The 20,878-nt window shown below is 40.5% G+C and overlaps 1 protein-coding gene across 2 annotated transcripts in view; it reads right to left on the reverse strand.

The window, feature by feature from the left end:
- Positions 1-19,315, reverse strand: part of LOC124595093 (enoyl-CoA hydratase, mitochondrial-like) — a 61,134-nt gene extending 41,819 nt beyond the window's left edge. The window contains exon 1 of one of the 2 annotated variants that reach the window (XM_047133682.1): positions 19,127-19,315. In XM_047133682.1, coding sequence (XP_046989638.1) covers positions 19,127-19,220 — 94 coding nt within the window. In that variant the 5' untranslated portion in view covers positions 19,221-19,315. Of the gene's footprint in view, positions 1-19,052 lie in introns of both variants that reach the window. The other variant, XM_047133683.1, reaches the window with a different exon arrangement.
- Between the last annotated feature and the right edge of the window lie 1,563 nt (positions 19,316-20,878).

Below are 20,878 nucleotides of genomic sequence, written 5' to 3' on the forward strand. Positions count from 1 at the left end.
TTCAGAATCCTGTTTCATCTCCTGGAGTGTGTAATGCTACCATTCAATAATTTTTGAAAAATCATAATTTTGAAAAGAACAGGTAATTCAATTGCTGGAAATTGCTAGTACACATCACCAAGAGACAAAGACATCAAATGGTAAAGTACAATTGAAATAAATTTTTAACTGATTAATATTTTTCTGTGGGAAGTGTAACTGCAATATTTGTCTAGGTACTTTGTATGTATTGTAGTAAACAGAAAACTTTTTGTCCATTCTTATGTTTATTAAATGCAGTTTATGAAAAGAGATCAGTACAACTGATAATGACTAACATAGAGTTACATGGAGTTACAGCAACTGGTGCTACTCACACTCAGAATTGTTGGTCATTACCAACGAACTATATATAACATACAACAATTACAATATTTCATAGCATTACTATAACAAATGCATAATTCATCTTTTAACTACAAGTTATAAATATTCACAAGTCTTAATACAGAGTTAGGTTTTAAAACACCCCCATGAACGATGGACCTTGCCGTTGGTGGGGAGGCTTGCGTGCCTCAACGATACAGATAGCTGTACCGTAGGTGCAACCACAACGGAGGGGTATCTGTTGAAAGGACAGACAAACTTGTGGTTCCTGAAGAGGGGCAGCAGCCTTTTCAGTAGTTGCAGGGGCAACAGCCTGGATGATTGACTGATCTGGCACTGTAACACTAACCAAAACGGCCTTGCTGTTGTGGTACTGCGAATGGCTGAAAGCAAGGGGAAACTACAGCCATAATTTTTCCCGAGGGCATGCAGCTTTACAGTATGATTAAATGATGATGGCGTCCTCTTGGGTAAAATATTCTGGAGGTAAAATAGTCGCCCATTCAGATCTCCGGGCGGGGACTACTCAAGAGGACGTCATTATCAGGAGAAAGAATATTGGCGTTCTACGGATCGGAGCGGGGAATGTCAGATCCCTTAATCGGGCAGGTAGGTTAGAAAATTTAAAAAGGGAATTGGATAGGCTAAAGTTAGATACAGTGGGAATTAGCGAAGTTCGGTGGCAGGAGGAACAAGACTTTTGGTCAGGTGAATACAGGGTTATAAATACAAAATCAAATAGGGGTAATGCAGGAGTAGGTTTAATAATGAATAAAAAAAATTGGAGTGCAGGTAAGCTACTAAAACAGCATAGTGAACGCATTATTGTGGCCAAGATAGACATGAAGCCCACGCCTGCTACAGTAGTACAAGTTTATATGCCAACTAGCTCTGCAGATGATGAAGAAATTGATGAAATGTATGATGAGATAAAAGAAATTATTCAGGTAGTGAAGGGAGACGAAAATTTAATAGTCATGGGTGACTGGAATTCAACAGTAGGAAAAGAAGAGAAGGAAACGTAGCTAGTGAATACGGATTGGAGCTAAGAAGTGCAAGAGGAAGCCGCCTGGTAGCATTTTGCAGAGAGTATAACTTAATCGTAGCTAGCACTTGGTTCAAGAATCATAAAAGAAGGTTGTGTACACGGAAGAAGCCTGGAGATACTGACAGATTTCAGATACATTATATAATGGTAAGACAGAGATTTAGGAACCAGATTTTAAATTGTAAGACATTTCCAGAGGCAGATGTGGACTCTGGCCACAATCTATTGGTTATGAACTGTAGATTAAAACTGAAGAAACTGCAAAAAGGTGGGAATTTAAGGAGATGGGACCTGGATAAACTGAAAGAACCAGAGGTTGTACAGAGTTTCGGGGAGAGCATAAGGGAACAATTGACAGGAATGGGGGAAAGAAATACAGTAGAAGAAGAATGGGTAGCTTTGAGGAATGAAATAGTGAAGGCAGCAGAGGATCAAGTAGGTATAAAGACGAGGGCTAGTAGAAATCCTTGGCTAACAGAAGAGATACTGAATTTAATTGATGAAAGGAGAAAATACAAAAATGCAGTAAGTGAAGCGGGCAAAAAGGAATACAAACATCTTAAAAATGAGATCAGCAGGAAGTGCAAAATGGCTAAGCAGGGATGGCTAGAGGATAAATGTAAGGATGTAGAGGCTTATCTCATGAGGGGTAAGATAGATACTGCCTACAGGAAAATTAGAGAGACCTTTGGAGAAAAGAGAATCACTTGCATGAATATCAAGAGCTCAGATGGAAACCCAGTTCTAAGCAAAGAAGGGAAAGAAGAAAGGTGGAAGGAGTAAATAGAGGGTCTATACAAGGGCGATGTACTTGAGGACAATATTATGGAAATGGACGAGGAGGTAGATGAAGATGAAATGGGAGATATGATACTGCGTGAAGAGTTTGACAGAGCACTGAAAGACCCAAGTCAAAACAAGGCCCAGGGAGTAGACAACATTCCATTAGAACTACTGGTAGCCTTGTGAGAGCCAGTCCTGACAAAAATCTACCATCTGGTGAGCAAGATGTATGAGACAGGCAAAATTCCCTCAAACTTCAAGAAGAATATAATAATTCCAATCCCAAAGAAAGCAGGTGTTGACAGATGTGAAAATTACTGAACTATCAGTTTAATAAGTCACAGCTGCAAAATACTAACGCGAATTCTTTACAGACGAATGGAAAAACTGGTAGAAGCCGACCTCGGGGAAGATCAGTTTGAATTCCGTAGAAATATTGGAACACGTGAGGCAATACTGACCCTACGACTTATGTTAGAAGCTCGATTAAGGAAAAGCAAACCTACATTTCTAGCATTTGTAGACTTAGAGAAAGCTTTTGACAATGTTGACTGGAATACTCTCTTTCAAATTCTGAAGGTGGCAGGGGTAAAATACAGGGAGCAAAATGCTATCTACAATTTTTACAGAAACCAGATGACACGAATGGGAAGCAGTGGGTGGGAAGGGAGTGAGACAGGGTTGTAGACTCTCCCCGGTGCTATTCAATCTGTATGTTGAGCAAGCAGTGAAGGAAACAAAAGAAAAATTCGGAGTAGGTATTAAAATCCATGGAGAAGAAATAAAAACTTTGAGGTTCGCCGATGACATTGTAATTCTGGCAGAGACAGCAAAGGACTTGGAAGAGCAATTGAACGGAATGGACAGTGTCTTGAAAGGAGGGTATAAGATGAACATCAACAAAAGCAAAACGAGGATAATGGAATGTAGTCAAATTAAATCGGGTGATGCTGAGAGAATTAGATTAGGAAATGAGACACTTAAAGTAGTAAAGGAGTTTTGCTATTTGAGGAGCAAAATAACTGATGATGGTCGAAGGAGAGAGGATATAAAAAGTAGACTGGCAGTGGCAAGGAAAGCGTTTCTAAAGATGAGAAATTTGTTATTATCGAGTATAGATGTAAGTGTCAGGAAGTCGTTTCTGAAAGTATTTGTATGGAGTGTGGCCATGTATGGAAGTGAAACTTGGACAATAAATAGTTTAGACAAGAAGAGAATAGAAGCTTTTGAAATGTGGTGCTACAGAAGAATGCTGAAGATTAGATGGGTAGATCACATAACTAATGGTGAGGTATTGAATAGAATTGGGGAAAAGAGGAGTTTGTGGCACAACTTGACCAGAAGAAGGGATCGGTTAGTAGGACATGTACTGAGGCATCAAGGGATCACCAATTTACTATTGGAGGGCAGTGTGGAGGGTAAAAATCATGGAGGGAGACCAAGAGATGAACAGTCTAAGCAGATTCAGAAGGATGTAGGCTGCAGTAGGTACCGGGAGATGAAGAAGCTTGCACAGGATTGAGTAGCATGGAGAGCTGCATCAAACCAGTCTCAGGACTGAAGACCACAACAACAACAACAGGTTTTAAAAAATGAAATAATAGTTTTTACGTTACTGGAAATTTGGTAAAAATAAATTTCAAATATGAAAATTACTGAAATTGTTTTTATAAACAGTTATGCCAAATTAATTTTAATTTACATTTTAATTACATTATTAGTTTTGGTAAGGTGCTAATATTATCACTAAATCTCATACTAATGCTGAGCAGGTTATTGCTTTGAGATATTTGATAAATGCTTCATACATTTTTCTAAGCAAGTTATAGGTTATGTTGTGTTCTCAGTTGTTCCAAACAGTAATTTTCTGTAAAATAATAATATTATTGGATGCAGCAGTATACTTTTTAAGCATAATAACATTTGTAACCTGATAAAACGTTGAAATTATGAATGATAAATAGTTATCATTAATTTCAAATATTGCCATTCCTGTGACCTATGTATCAGGTTGTTCATTAATGTAAGGGACAGTATTGTGCGCTAGTCTGACATATAAATGCCTCACACATCTGCATCTTGAAAATCAAGGTGTGCCATTTGACAATGGATGGAACAGAATTAATATTCTCCAGTCAATAAAAGTATGTGAATGCACAAACCTGTAAATCTGGCCATGAGTCAGAAACTTTTACCCAATGTGTGTGTGGGTTTTTGAGTAGGATGTGTTGGACATTTGACAAGTGACTGATCTTACAATGGTCTTATTCATTACTGCTAAATGGACTTATTTATTTGCAGTTATTAGCAAGTTATTACGAGGTGCATTCAAGTTCTAAAGCCTCCGATTTTTTTTCTCCAGACTGGAAAGAGATAGAAACATGCGCATTGTTTTAAAATGAGGCCGCGTTCATTGTGAATACATCCCAGAGATGGCAGCACTGTACGGCAGATGGAATTTTACCACCAGCGGTGAGAATGAGAACTGTTTTAAATACTTAAAATGGCGATGTTTTCCTTACTTGAACAGCGTGCAATCATTCATTTTCTGAATTTGCATGGTGTGAAACCAATTGAAATTTATCGACAGTTGAAGGAGACATGTGGTGGTGGAGTTAAGGATGTGTGGAAAGTGCGTTCGTGGGTGTGACAGTTTAATGAAGGCAGAACATTGTGTGACAACAAACCGAAACTACCTCGGGCTCGCACAAGCCGGTCTGACGACATGATCGAGAAAGTGGAGAGAATTGTTTTGGGGGATCGCCGAATGACTGTTGAACAGATCGCCTTCAGAGTTGGCATTTCTGTGGGTTCTGTGCACACAATCCTGCATGATGACCTGAAAATGCGAAAAGTGTCATCCAGGTGGGTGCCACAACTGCTGACGGATGACCACATGGCCGCCCGTGTGGCATGTTGCCAAGCAATGTTGACGCGCAACGACAGCATGATGGGACTTTCTTTTCATCGGTTGTGACAATGGATGAGACGTGGATGCCATTTTTCAATCCAGAAACAAAGCGCCAGTCAGCTCAATGGAAGCACGCACATTCACCGCCACCAAAAAAATTTCGGGTAACCGCCAGTGCTGAAAAAATGATGGTGTCCATGTTCTGGGACAGCGAGGGCGTAATCCTTACCCATTGCGTTCCAAAGGGCACTACGGTAACAGGTGCATCCTACAAAAATGTTTTGAAGAACAAATTCCTTCCTGCACTGCAACAAAAACGTCCGGGAAGGGCTGCGTGTGTGCTGTATCACCAAGACAACGCACCCGCACATCGAGCTAACGTTACGCAACAGTTTCTTCGTGATAACAACTTTGAAGTGATTCCTCATGCTCCCTACTCACCTGACCTGGCTCCTAGTGACTTTTGGCTTTTTCCAACAATGAAAGACACTCTCTGTGGCCGCACATTCACCAGCCGTGCTGCTATTGCCTCAGCGATTTTCCAGTGGTCAAAACAGACTCCTAAAGAAGCCTTCGCCGCTGCCATGGAATCATGGCGTCAGCGTTGTGAAAAATGTGTATGTCTGCAGGGTGATTACGTCGAGAAGTAACGCCAGTTTCATCGATTTTGGGTGAGTAGTTAATTAGAAAAAAAATCGGAGGCCTTAGAACTTGAATGCACCTCGAAGTTTCTCCATGTCAAGATGATGCTCATTCCACAACTGTTGTTCAATTAATGAAAAGCCATTCCAGTTGCTATTTTAGAGCTTTATTAAGTTCATATGACACATTATCATGTGTATCTGAAACAGTTTCAGATAGACTTGATAATGGCCTAATATAAAGGCTGAATCTGGTCATGTGCCCTTCATAAACTTCTAAAAAGCAGATGGAGCGGCTTTTTATTAATTATTTACAAGTCTTTTGATCTGTGACTTTCTCCAGCACACCTTAGGAGATTAGTAAAAGCCCACACCAGAGAATTATGGGGATGATAACCTAGTCACTTTTGCCTGACAAGATTGCCTTGATAAATCTTTGAAAAATGACAGAGGGAGAAGTTCTTCTGGCCTGGATGCCTTGGGTGGAGCTTGTAAGGCCAGTCTGCTCTCATACAGTTATAAATAGACAATAGGCTGTAGTCCCATGCTGTTTTGTCTGTCAGGTTTTAGTCATTTAATGGAATGTTAACGAGAGCTGGAGGAGGCTGATTCTCTAATTCACAACAGAGGTTGAATGAGGAGTCAAAATTGTCATAAATCTCACTGGAAGGTGAGATTAGGCATCAACATTGGATGTGGAGTCAAAACCCATTCTGCAACATTACAGTAACTCAGTGCGAACACCTGACACTGTTGTCACTGTTTATGTAGACATCTATAAAAGTAAACAAAATGTATTTGTGCTCTGTAACAAGATGTAAGGAAAACACTTAGAGGTAGTCTGGAAAATTATGGGCACTATAAATATGTTGTTGTGATGATTCTTACTCTGCTTAGGAACTATTATTTTGACCTTCAGATAAGAGCTTTGTTTTGATCCATGTGCTGCATAGTGCAATGTCACTGCACAGAGGCCATATGTTGATACACCTGTTTGGGTAACCTTGTGTGATGTCTTTGAGGCAATGTTTCAACTGACTGAAGTCCTTTTCACACTATACAGTACAAACAAATTATGCACTGACTTTACAGAACTCATTGAGAAGCTCTGTGTTTGTGACGTCATCCAGGAGCAATATCAGGTAACGGTACATCTTTCTGAGCACAGATTGTAATCTAATGATGTTGCAAACTATCAGGAGATACTGGATGGCTTTCAGATAAGAAGCTGCTGGTCATACCTTCTTCTCACTGAGTAAATTTACCACATAGTCAGTTTCTGGTTGAATGAGCAGACACTTCTATAGACTTGCAACATAGGCCTGTCTGTTGCAAGTACTGGCAATTTGTGCCACTGTATCACATAAATTCATGTTACAGATGATTGAAATGATTGTATACGTCCCCTTCCACCCACCCCTTCAGCCCTATTTTAAAAATACAGTGCAAGTAACAACTGAAACCACCATCATAATGAACATAATCAGGTCAGTCGCAGTTGTTCACATGCATGGTTTCAGTTGTAATTTCCTTTGGATTTGCAAAGTAGGATATCATATACCATGGTTCTCATCAATTAAAAAGTGAATTTGTATTGTCCTACAGCACAAATTGATGGTGCATAAGACTGACATTTATGTCGAAATTCCATTAACACTTAATAAAGAAAGACATATTGTACTGACTGTGGCCATTTAATCAAGTGGCAACTCATACAATGGTAAAGGCATATAGAAGCTATAGCAGAGATGACTGAAAAACAATTTCCTCACAAGCCAGTTTAAATGAGAGTCTATAATGTTGATATGATCTAAATGGGGTCTTTATCACCACTGATTTTTGGGATTTGTCAATAGGAATTGGAAAATTTGCTTCTGTAAGATCTGTCTTTGAAAAACAAAGACTACCTGTCGGGTAACTTTTCTCGACATGTTGACAAGCATTTATTGATGACAGAGTAACAATGACTGATTTCAAGAAGCCATCATGGATTAACAAGTAGCGTTTGGACTCATGAACCACAATGATGGAGCCTTCGTAAGTGCCAGGTGCCGAACTACTGTTTTGAATTGGAATGCTGCATGCCAGCCTTGTGTAGTCCAAGAATGATGCTATCTCACTACATTATGGCAATGTTGACACAAGGCAGCCACGATGAAAATGTTTCGCCACCAAGACTAGGTCTGGGCAAAACACAACACTGGCATTTCTGGTGAACTAGGTAGCAGACTCTAGCAGAATATTGTGGGTCAGAGCAGTGAAACAGGGTCATGTTCATTATGTGACAAAAGAAAGGCTAAGGTGAGCATGGAAGAAATAGAACTACTGACACCTTCATAATAGCTAGCCCTACACAGTCATGACAAATGATGTTGGTAAAAATTAGCCACTAATTGGCTCTTGGCTCCATGAATACCCAGCATTTTAGATTGTAAGGCAATTGGTCAGGCGGATCGAAGGGATACATGACATTTGCACTCAATTCCATGACTGCAATGAAGTGATGTCTTGCACAAGTCTGTTGCAGATTCCAGCATGCTACAGACAACAACAGCTGCTAATGGGAGAAATGGATACCTCACCATAATCATCAGTTGCACAGTTCGACACCACAGTCTGCCTCTGTCATAGATGAGAGGATCTAGAGGTTTTTTGTGCCCATCCGGATCAGGACACAAGTATTCCTGACATTCTGATGAACTGGATAGGGTCTGTTTGGATGGTATGCCAATATCGTCAAACTCCATGACTACAAGGCAACCCTCATCACAGTATGATGGATTACAAAGAAGGGTGGTGAGTGGGAGGGGACAGAGCACGTCCCAAGTCACCATGTGTAAGTTCAATACATGTGACACTGCCACAGCGTCAAGGTACAGCTGGTGCCAGGGTCACCGCAAGCAACAAACCACCAGTGGAGCAGCTGGTGCAATGAAATGTGTGTGGTGTCAGCTGTCTTGAACGGGCTGAAGGCCACTTATGGAACAATTCCTCTGCAGGCATTGATAGATGATGCTAAGACGCTACCTGTATTTTTATGGAAATAAATAACTAATTCTGAATCTTCTTTCACTGCACCTACCACCGACCACAGGTCACTACCATCCTTCCAAGGATTATGCCCTCCCAATAGTTACCTCTTGCAAAAGTGGTGTCAGAAGTGCCCATGCTTCTGACACTTGCAGTATCTATATCAGAAGGCCCTGCAATGTGTTTTGTACAGAGCCACACTAGCAGTTACAACAATTGTGGAACAAGTCACCGAAAAGCTTTGTTTCTCACACAAGTATGTTATGGAGATGATCATGTCCAGAATAGGACACAGTGAGTTCAGAGTTACTTGTTGCAGAACCTAATATCTCAGTTTAAGAGTAATTATAGTAAAGTTATTTTTTTCAGGTCGATTGAGAAATTTATAATTTGTCTAGGCACAGAGCACCTTGAGATAGGTTTACTCCTGTAATACACTCCTGGAAATGGAAAAAAGAACACATTGACACCGGTGTGTCAGACCCACCATACTTGCTCCGGACACTGCGAGAGGGCTGTACAAGCAATGATCACACGCACGGCACAGCGGACACACCAGGAACCGCGGTGTTGGCCGTCGAATGGCGCTAGCTGCGCAGCATTTGTGCACCGCCGCCGTCAGTGTCAGCCAGTTTGCCGTGGCATACGGAGCTCCATCGCAGTCTTTAACACTGGTAGCATGCCGCGACAGCGTGGACGTGAACCGTATGTGCAGTTGACGGACTTTGAGCGAGGGCGTATAGTGGGCATGCGGGAGGCCGGGTGGACGTACCGCCGAATTGCTCAACATGTGGGGCGTGAGGTCTCCACAGTACATCGATGTTGTCGCCAGTGGTCGGCGGAAGGTGCACGTGCCCGTCGACCTGGGACCGGACCGCAGCGACGCACGGATGCACGCCAAGACCGTAGGATCCTACGCAGTGCCGTAGGGGACCGCACCGCCACTTCCCAGCAAATTAGGGACACTGTTGCTCCTGGGGTATCGGCGAGGACCATTCGCAACCGTCTCCATGAAGCTGGGCTACGGTCCTGCACACCGTTAGGCCGTCTTCCGCTCACGCCCCAACATCGTGCAGCCCGCCTCCAGTGGTGTCGCGACAGGCGTGAATGGAGGGACGAATGGAGACGTGTCGTCTTCAGCGATGAGAGTCGCATCTGCCTTGGTGCCAATGATGGTCGTATGCGTGTTTGGCGCCGTGCAGGTGAGCGCCACAATCAGGACTGCATACGACCGAGGCACACAGGGCCAACACCCGGCATCATGGTGTGGGGAGCGATCTCCTACACTGGCCGTACGCCACTGGTGATCGTCGAGGGGACACTGAATAGTGCACGGTACATCCAAACCGTCATCGAACCCATCGTTCTACCATTCCTAGACCGGCAAGGGAACTTGCTGTTCCAACAGGACAATGCACGTCCGCATGTATCCCGTGCCACCCAACGTGCTCTAGAAGGTGTAAGTCAACTACCCTGGCCAGCAAGATCTCCGGATCTGTCCCCCATTGAGCATGTTTGGGACTGGATGAAGCGTCGTCTCACGCGGTCTGCACGTCCAGCACGAATGCTGGTCCAACTGAGGCGCCAGGTGGAAATGGCATGGCAAGCCGTTCCACAGGACTACATCCAGCATCTCTACGATCGTCTCCATGGGAGAATAGCAGCCTGCATTGCTGCGAAAGGTGGATATACACTGTACTAGTGCCGACATTGTGCATGCTGTGTTGCCTGTGCCTATGTGCCTGTGGTTCTGTCAGTGTGATCATGTGATGTATCTGACCCCAGGAATGTGTCAATAAAGTTTCCCCTTCCTGGGACAATGAATTCACGGTGTTCTTATTTCAGTTTCCAGGAGTGTATATTCCACTTACAGTATGGTCATGCAAAAGAGAGCTTTATTAAGTGTCATAAGATGAAGTAATAAGTAAATTTTGATATTCATTATAGTGTATATTGTTTGCAGTGTATAAGGCTTACTGTGATAGAAAAGGGAACTGCACAAATATGGCACAAATGGAAGCATCTACTACAGTAGACATGGTACCAGCTCTGACAGAACAGGTTAAATCATTAAAAGGACAGAATGAGCAAACAGCACAACAGCTATTTAGTCAAATGGAAAATTCTATACAATCAGGTCCTAGTGAAGTTAAATCAATACTGGCGGTACCTTCCCCATCAATGTATCCTGTAGAAGCTAGTCTTATTTCCCTTTCTTCTGGCAAAACATCAGGGGATGTCACTATTTTTATCCAGAACATGTTATCTGCAGCCAGCTTGTGCAACTGATCTGAACAAACATGACTGCAGATGGCCAAATTGTACTTGTTGGGTGAGATTAAAATGTACATCACATACCGTGAGGTTTTGAGTAAAGTACCAACATTTACAGAGTTACTAAATGGCTTAAAGCATTGGTTCAGAAAACAAAATAGTGCTTGTTTCTTTCAAGAAAAGTTAAGTAATTTGAGAGAATTGCCAAATGAGACTGTCAAAGCATTTTTGGACAGGATACACAAGATGAATGCCAAAACTTATGAATTGACTAACAAACCAGAGGCTGCTGTAGTTTTATTGAGAGAGGCTGAGGACAGTGTTCTGGATGTGCTCCTAAAAGGGTTTCTCCAGAATTTTCTCAAAGAGTGAGAATGGATCATCCACAAGATGTAGCAACTGTGCTGCAAGTAGCCAATTGTCTGCAAGAGATGGATATTGCTACTAAGTCTCAGAATGATCAGATAATGATTGTGTCAAACAAAGAATGTTATTACTGTGGAAGAAAGGATCATTTTAAAGCACTGTGTCACCAACCACAAAGTTTTAATTGTCAACAAATTGGTCATAAGGCACAGGAGTGTAGGTCAAAGGAACAGGGTAACTATAATGAGAAAAAGAAATAGTTAAATGACAATGGGAACCTTTCTTCTGTTGAGAAGCATTGCCATTAAATAGAAGTGCATTCAGTATGGACACAGAAAATGGATTGTTCATTGATGTCTTCCTTGAAAGGGAAACAATATGAATTTTTGGTAGTTGCAGGGGCACACATCTCAGTTAGCAGTCTGGACGCAATGGATAAGAGCAGACTACAAGGGTCAAGGTATAGGTTGTGCACAATAGGCAGCAATGCAGTTGATTCAATCAGGACAACAGGGCTCAGGATTAAAAGAGGAAACACACGGTTTCATGAGCAAATGGAAGTGTTGCCAACTGTGGGACAAGGTGTCACTGCGATACCTGGGTTATATTTTCTGGTTGGGCATCATGCTACAATAAACCTTTGGCAATGGACAATTGAACTCAATGGAAAATTATTTCCATTGGGTGCAACAGTTGCAGATGTTTCTATATCACAAGATGCACCTACTGCAAAGGTGTCATCAAATAAACCGTGTACAAATGCATTAAAAATTGTTTTGAATGACAGAGTACCAACAGGTACAGGAAAACTAATCTGGGTACCAGTAGATAGTAACATTTCACAGAATGCAGTGTGTTTGGTGGAGCCACTAACGAGTAATAACATGTTGGATGAGTAACATTGTCTTGTGTGTAGGTGTATAATGTGTACAAATGATGTTAATGGTCAGGTTATAGTACCAATAAGCTGGGATAATTTTGGGCAAGATGAAGTGAGTCTTCTAAAGGGATTACTGATGGCCATGTTAGATGTTCTTGAAGATGAGGATATTGAGGATTCTAGAGCACAAGATAGAACAGAGTGAACTGTTGTCATATCTGCACTGCGAGAAAAAGTTAAACACCTTCAGTGTGAAGACAGGTTATAAATGGAATCAGTGTTAATACATTGTAAGGATTTGTTCAGTTCACAAGGAGTGTCACCTGCTACACCAATCACACAGAGTACCAACAGACAACCATCTGCCAGTATTTAGAAAACAGTATTGGCTACCTAAGCATTTACAGCCTTTAGTAGAGGAAATTGTGTATCAGCAGTTACCAGATGGGATTATAGAACACAGTAATAGTCCCAGTCAGTGAGTATCATGATTGTGGGTTAGAACTCACCTGATGGAACAAAGAAATATTGTTTTTGTTGTGACTGCAGGTTCTTAAATGAAAAAACAGTAACAGATGGGTACCCAATCCCTAATGTTACTGACACATTAGACAATTTGGGTCATTGCAAGTTCTTTTCAACTCTAGGTTTAAGAAGTGGTTATCATCAAATTGAGGTACACCCTGAGATTAGGCCTAAAACAGCATTTACCATGACTTCTGGTCGCTACCATACTGTATGCCTTTGGGCTGAAAAATGCTCCACATACATTTCAACACTTATTTGATGGAGTCCTCAGAGAATTAAAACAAAAAAAATGCATGGTGTATCTCAACAATATAATTATATTTGCAAAAATCCTGGAAGAGAATGTTCAGCATATTTGACAGGTTGAGAAAGGCTTGACTTACACTTAACATTGATAAGTGTCACTTTGCACAACCACAAATAATCTACCTGGGGCATATAATTAGCCAAGATGGAGTAAGGACATATCCACACTTTTACAGCAGTGGTGTATGACTTTCTGATCTCTCAGACAGTTAAACTATCACAATCTTTCCTTGGATTAGCAAACTGCTATAGAAAATTTGTGAAGAGGTTTGCTGAACTGGCATGACGACTAACAAAATTATAGCAGTAAGGTATTATGTTTAGCTGGACACCTGAATGTCAGACAGCATTTCAAAATTTAAAAGATATTAACTTCAGATCCAGTGTTGATTTTTCCATGTTTCACAAAAGAATTCATATTTTCATGTGATGCAAATGGTACAGCTCGGGGAGCAGTTTTAGGGCAAATCATTGATGGGAAAGAACACTCAGTTGGATACGCATCTCGTCAGCTTACTGAGGCTTCAAATGTCTTAAAAGTTGGTCTTTAAGTGAATTTCAATACAATGTGATTCACAGATCGGGTGTTAAACACACAAATGAAGACACACTTAGTAGGAAGACTGGGCCATTGCAAGTCTCTGGATTTGATCTAAAAGATCTGAAGAAAGCAGAATCACAAACAGCCACAGTTTGTCATACAAGATGGAGTTTTGTGTAGATCAACCAAGGGTGGACCGTGTGCTGTAGTTCCAGCAGCTTTGCACACAGGATGTGCAGCACAGAATGCGACAAACAATACGTGACACAGTACAATAATGCATTTTCAGCCTAGAGTGACGTAAACACCTATAACAAAGAGAACGGCACTTATCAGATCAAAGAAAAATAAGCAACCCATTCAAACCAGACGAAGCACACCTGACGCATAGCAATGGCTACCTGGTAAAGCTTAACTGCTAAGCTTACGACTCGAACCAAACTACTGTAGCTGTATCGTCATTTATTCTACCTAAATTGTGTCTCATATTACAATAGACCAACTTTGTTTAGATTTGGAGGTGCGGCCTAAAACTTTTCTCTCCCCTTGAATTGCGAGTCTCAAATTTCAGGTGCGGCTTAGATTCGGGAAAATTTTTTTTCCTTGATTTCGAGTCTCATTTTTCAGGTGCGGCTTAGATTCGAGTAAATACGGTATCATTTTGCATTTCAGGCAGGGGACACATTCCTGGGTCAATGAAGGGCCTTCTGCATGCCAAATCATTGCGTCTCCAGTGTCAAAATAGTGTGGATGACTTAATCCATGCAAAGACTCAAATTTGCAATTACATAGCGAACAGATGTGTTTGGCTGCAGCTGACCTGTGGCTTTGTCATTGTTCCATGCTAAATCAGCACCCTGCCATGGTACATACTACATTTGAAGACCATCATCCCACACAATAGGTCCTTGTTCTGTGTTGTTGCCAGATCATTGAATTCTGTTGGCTGAGATATGATGCTAACTCTGGATGGAGCTGCACTATCAATGGCATCAAGTGATTTAGTTGGTGATATCCCCTCTGTTTTAGGCCATGACACTCGCAATGTGTAATGTATTCTAAAATTCCTTAGAGGAATAAAACTTATCCTTAAACTCTAAGGGAGGCAAATATAGTACATTTCAAAACTGGTTGTAACTATCTAAGCAGTATGGTTTGTATGTTTTATCTATATTCATTTTTTATTTGAAACACTTTTGTGCTGTTAAAATGACTTAATCCTTTTGTTATACTTTACCTTTCTTTGTGATTTTCTGCTGCTTAACTAAGCAAGTTTTATTAATGTTGAATTCCAAGATAAAGATCTTGGTACTGTGTTGTCAGCCTTGCCCAAACTGCTGTTGACTGTTAGCTCCCTTTGGCAAAATCAGCTGTTGCTGTAAAGTGAAGCTATGGGCAATGTTCAACTAGCAACATGCTCCCAAATGCAGTAAGCAAGCAGATGCTGCTAATACCATCAGGCTGCCTCCTTGCAAGATAATTTCTTTGTTTAGATTGTCTATTTGGATACATCTACGCTACATGCAGTCTCTTCCTTTCTGTCATCTCGAATAGTGTATTCCCCACATAAAGTTTATTTTTTTGAACTGTTGTGCAAAGAGTTTATTAAGCACATGCTAGTATTATTCTCTGAGAAACCTTAAATTGCATTCAGATGACTTGAATACTTCTGTCTGTGTGATGTGTAGCGTTTTTCTTGCTCTTTGTCAAACATTGCATCCGCTTTTTTTCATCTGCTTGCACTAAGTACATTAATTAAAAGTATGTTATGGAGTCTCATATTTTAAAGGTCATTCGGCTCCCATCTGATTATGAGCCAATGAATATCATGTACCAACAGAGCAAGTAACATAAGTCTGCTTTATATAAACTAGTTGCCCCTTAACATAAATTCACTCTGTTTTATTCAACGATGATACTTCCGCCACTGTTGAAAGCAATGACACACAACAAATTCCCTCAACTGTCAAAAATCCGTGAAGCAGTTTAGAAAACTGGTGCCAACTAAATTAATTGAAACTCAATATTGGAAAGATATATTTACTGCAGTTTAAAACCAAAAACTATAAGATAATTAAAACCCACATTAATCATAGCAACCCAGAACTGACAGAAGCAGACTGTCCTTCATTTTTAGCAACGCAACTGCACCTAAATTTATCCTGGTCTTGACATATACAGTATTTAGCAAATAAATGAAACAGCCTGATCTTTGCAACGGAGGTTCTGTGAAATGAAATGATCGTACGGCATTGTTGGCTGGGAGACCCCATGCGAGGTTTTCGGCCGCCGAAATTGCAAGTCCTTTTTAGCTGACGCCACTTCGGTGACTTGCGGGTTAATGATGATGAAATTATGACGAAAGACTCACAACACCCAGTCATCACGAGGCAGAGAAAAACCCTGACCCCGCCGGGATTCGAACCCGGGACCCGTGCGCGGGAAGTGAGAACGCTACCGCAGGACCACTTTTTTTTTTCTTTCCGTTTTAGATCGTTGTGTTTGGTCATTGCGGACGTCACAAGACATCCTGTTCAAGTTCGTTGGTTGATCCTTCCACTCAGTTTTTTATTACAGAGGCCAACCGGCTCTCAGACCGAACATGCTGAGCTACCGTGCCGGTGTCAACGAGCTGCAGACGGGGGTTCTGTGATAGTCAACTAGCACAAGGACAAGAAAAGGAGTTTACTGCAGGTATTTTGAGTTAGTTATAAGGAATGGCACTAACTGTTGGGGTAACACAAGCAATATGACTAGGATATTAAAATTACAGAAATCAGTTGTTACAAATATGTGTAAAGCAAAACCAAAAGAATCCTGTTGCCAAGTGTTAAGAAATTTAAAAATATTAAGTGCCCCCCTTTTGTACGTTTATGAACTGATTACTTTCATATACAGCAATTCTAAGCTGTTCATATGCAACAATTTTAAACATCAGTGCAGCACTAGGAACAAGGAGACGTTCATGCTTCCCACTCATAGATTAAAGCTATTTGCACAAACCCCAGAATACATAGGCATGAAACTTTACAGTATTCTAAAAAAGAAACAATTCCACTGCCAAGAGCTATGGCAACTGAAACAAAAGCTACTAAAGCTGAACGTACATAAATGCTATTATTCCTTAGAAGAATATCTGCATGTTCATGTGAAAATGTGAGCAAGAAAGCAAATGGTTGTTAATTAAGCTTAACAGTTTTATGTCAAATAGATGAGTGTAATAGTTATATTTTTTATATTAATGCTGTTGTTATATATCATTTCTGTAATACATATGAATTGTAATTGCAGTGTTGACAAGTCCCTTCACATTAAATCCATGATTTAACTTTGTATGTTATGAGACAATAAAAATTCTGTCTGATTCTGCTCATAGTGCATAGACGCTACTGAACTAGCACATAAATGGAAGACAGTAACAGGTCAAATAATAACCAGGGCCTTCACATACACATTTAGCTTACGTGTAATTGAAGGGTTTCACTACCCACTCTAGTGTATTATTATTATTATTATTCTGGATTTGGGCTTTGTTCCAAGACATCAATCTCGTCAATCTATAAATCACTTTGAAAGTAATTATCATAATCACAGTGTGGCTCTAGTCACTTTCTACCAGATAACCCTATTTTGCCGAAGTTATTCTTTTTTTTCCCCCTCATAGAACTTATAAACGTAGTTAAAATAGATGTGCCCTTTTTTTTTTCCTCGCGTGTTGTCGACAACAGCGCCATCTAGTAGGAACTTTATCTACCAATTTGTCAGCCTCATCATTCATCTGTGCCGTGAGTTCTGCAGGTATTTTGACGTCTCAGGTTAAATGTCTCACCCAACATTTTGTTCAGTAATTATGGGAATTTTGTAAGGCAATTTTTCGCAAAACTCAAAGCGTGTTAGATAATACAAGCACCGTGATCAACAATGAAACCCACAAGCCGCATAGCGGCCGAGATAAAGTGTCACTGAGCCCGAAGAAAGGAGCATCTATCACACGATCGATAAAACAAATAAAAAATTCATAAAATTCCATTTATGTAAAGTCACGATAAACAAAATTTTCCTCCTTTCACACGAAGCTATTCTCTCATTGGTCCATTCTGTTCTTTCTTTTTTGCTCAACGGTTATTGTTAGTGTTTATTATATACTCGCCTTCTTGCAATGTGGCCCAAGTGCACTAAAAGATTGGGCATTCCTGCTTTAAATGTTTTATGTTATGTTAAGTTGAAACGGTGACAATAACAATTGTCTCATAAAAGCAGACTAATGACAGTGCGAAGACATATGCAATATTGTGTCGAATGATTGCTAGCAAAAAAAGGAAAAAGGTTTCTCTGGTATACCAGAAGCATCTCGGTTTGCCTACACACACACACACACACACACACACACACACACTGATTAGTGACCGGCGTGTTAATCAAACGTGTTTATGGAACTTCAGCCAGACATGAATGCACAGTCTCTCTTCCATCGACAGAAAAATATACGTTTATATTTATGATTACGGTGGCGCGGAAGTTTACAGTTGATTTGCGGGACTGTCCATGCGGCATTTGCTAGATGGAAGGTAAATGTCAAACCAGCGGAATATGAACGCCCAACTCTGTAATATGAACAACCAATTCTGCCAAAGTGCAAGAGTCTTTAGGCTGCTAGAAATGCAGCTCTTACTTTCGTCATCTTAATCAAGGTACCGGTACATCGTAACGACAGTCGTAAAAAATATTTTTTCCTTTCTCCCAGACCCACATAAAAGCAAACTTATCGACAGAGAGATTTTTTAACACAAGCGTTTATATTATAAAAATTATACAGATCTGAGATTAAAGAAGTGCGGTTGTTCTGAAAATTAAAAAAAATCATGGATAAATAACAGCAACGCTTTTGGTTTCTTTAAAATATTGGATTTCTTTCATTCAGGTGTAGGGATAACGTCAGCAAAATGCACTGGAATATAGTTGGAGAACAGGAACAATTTTAAATTTATACGTTAATGTTTCTATACCATGTACTCGTCAAATTGATGATAATGGTACAAATATTGTAAATGAGAAAGCAAATTTTGAAAATTTGTTTAATAGTCACGTCTGCGAAAGATCTACTGCACGTCTATCTGCAGAAACGCTTCTCTAACATTTTCTGCTTCAAATAATTGGAAATACATATATTGAAGTTACATAATGGAGTAGGCCCCTACTGTGATCGCGTGTGGGCTGACGTAGCGAGTTTTTCTCTGACTGGTTACGCAACTTCCTAGCGACGTTTGCTTTAAGAGCACTCCGCAATGTAATCGTCTGTACTAGCAGACGGGCCTACGTGTGATTGCGCAAGACGATGACAAAACAGTATTGCTTGGGCACATATGTCTGATACTTACTGCTCATACATTTCTGCGCCGTCGCAAGACGATGACAAAACAGTATTGCTTCGGCACATATGTCTGATACTTACTGCTCATACATTTCTGCGCCGTCAGTAAGGATCCTCTGCTGCTGACATGTCCGGCCTGGAACAAAAGCCGAGATATTTTAAGTGCGAGGACCATTTCGGCGAAGTCCGCTTGTGACCACTGCAAAGTGAAATCTGTGCTCCGCTGTCTTCACTCCGTAAAGATACCTAGTAGTGTTATCACTTTACAGGTTGCTCCGCACGTTCCACGGGCAAAGTCCATATTCTCGCACGTTTTGCAGAAGATCCAGTCATGGCTGTGAAAGGAGGTCAAAATCTGGTCTTACCGTTTCCCCGACTAGAATGTAGGCCTACGTCTGCTAACTTCCGTGAATATCATCGGTGAAAACGACGGTACCATGAATCACATGCAAGCTAGAAATAACTCATTAGAATAAGTTAATTACGAGCGGAAAAAGAATATAGACAAAAGGCAAGGGCGTACTTTAGCAAATAGTAATATACTGTGGTGCCCGGTCCATATAATAATAATAATAATAATAATACTATATTGAACATCGAATGAAACACTGCATATGTACAAACACAGGAAACGTTACAATTCTCGATAAATAATACGTTCTTCTGAACATTAACATAAGATTACAAATAAATGGTTCGTTGCTATTTACATTTTTTTAAAGCACTTCTTATCTATGAGTAATGATCTCGTTGCCGACTGTATGCCGAGGAGAAGGAGGAAAAGCAAGAAAACGGGAGACTCTTTCTGTTAAATGACAACCAGGAACTCTAGCAGATGACTTACACGGATGACAGACGCTATTGTAGGCCGCGAACCGCTCACTGTGACTATTATAAGGACCACAAATCGAAAAAATAATGTGTCGTGAGACAACGTATTATTATTCCGAACTGTGATCCCCAACGCCAGTTAGACTCACTAGACTCGGCTCAAAAGAACACATCATTTGTGAAGAACATTCTAGGGAACAGAGATTAGCTTGTTGGTAAAAATCAGGATGCTTCCACAAAAATAGACAGAAGTCGCAACAGCATACAGAACATTCAGGCATAAAAGTAACATAGAAAGATCATTACAGCAGGGATAAAACTTAAAATAAGTCACCTGGCCATATTAAAGCAATACAAAATATTAACCGCTTTACCATATCTCTTAAAGTGTATTTTCTAAACAAGTGCTCTTACACCGTAAATGAATTTTTAATGGCGCACATTGTGGTGTGCTAGAGTCTGTCCAATTGTTACTGATCCCGACATTTTAAATACAGCGCTTTGTACTCACTTTGTGTTTACGTGTAAAGTAGTAACATTTTAGGTCTAAATTTGCTAAGATGTACTGTATATATTTTTAAAAAAGTTTGATTTTCGCAGTTCACTGTTGCGAACATGCATTCATAAAGTCGTCAGGAAATAAGTACCCACAGTATCATTATCACTTGATTTGTAATATATCTTACTACTCCTGCGTTCATAAAAAGATGAAAGAGGACCATTAAAATAAAATGGTATGCTATACTATAGAGCAGCCTGATCATCTATGAAGCTACAGGAAGTGCTGACTTTGCGTTCATGTGACATTGTTAAAAAATGTGTTTTGCCTGGTTTGATTGCGTCCTCCGTCTGTCCCTACATCATGCCAATATCTCCACCCCTACACATCTACATAAGCAAACACACTGCATAATCTGTTCGATCTTCATTTGACCTCTCAAATCTGCGTATGTTACAGAACGATTTTAAAAAGGAAGATCACATGTAAAGTGTATAATGAAG

This window comes from Schistocerca americana, chromosome 2 (assembly GCF_021461395.2).
Source record: "Schistocerca americana isolate TAMUIC-IGC-003095 chromosome 2, iqSchAmer2.1, whole genome shotgun sequence".
In the NCBI taxonomy this organism is placed as follows: Eukaryota; Metazoa; Arthropoda; class Insecta; order Orthoptera; family Acrididae; genus Schistocerca; species Schistocerca americana.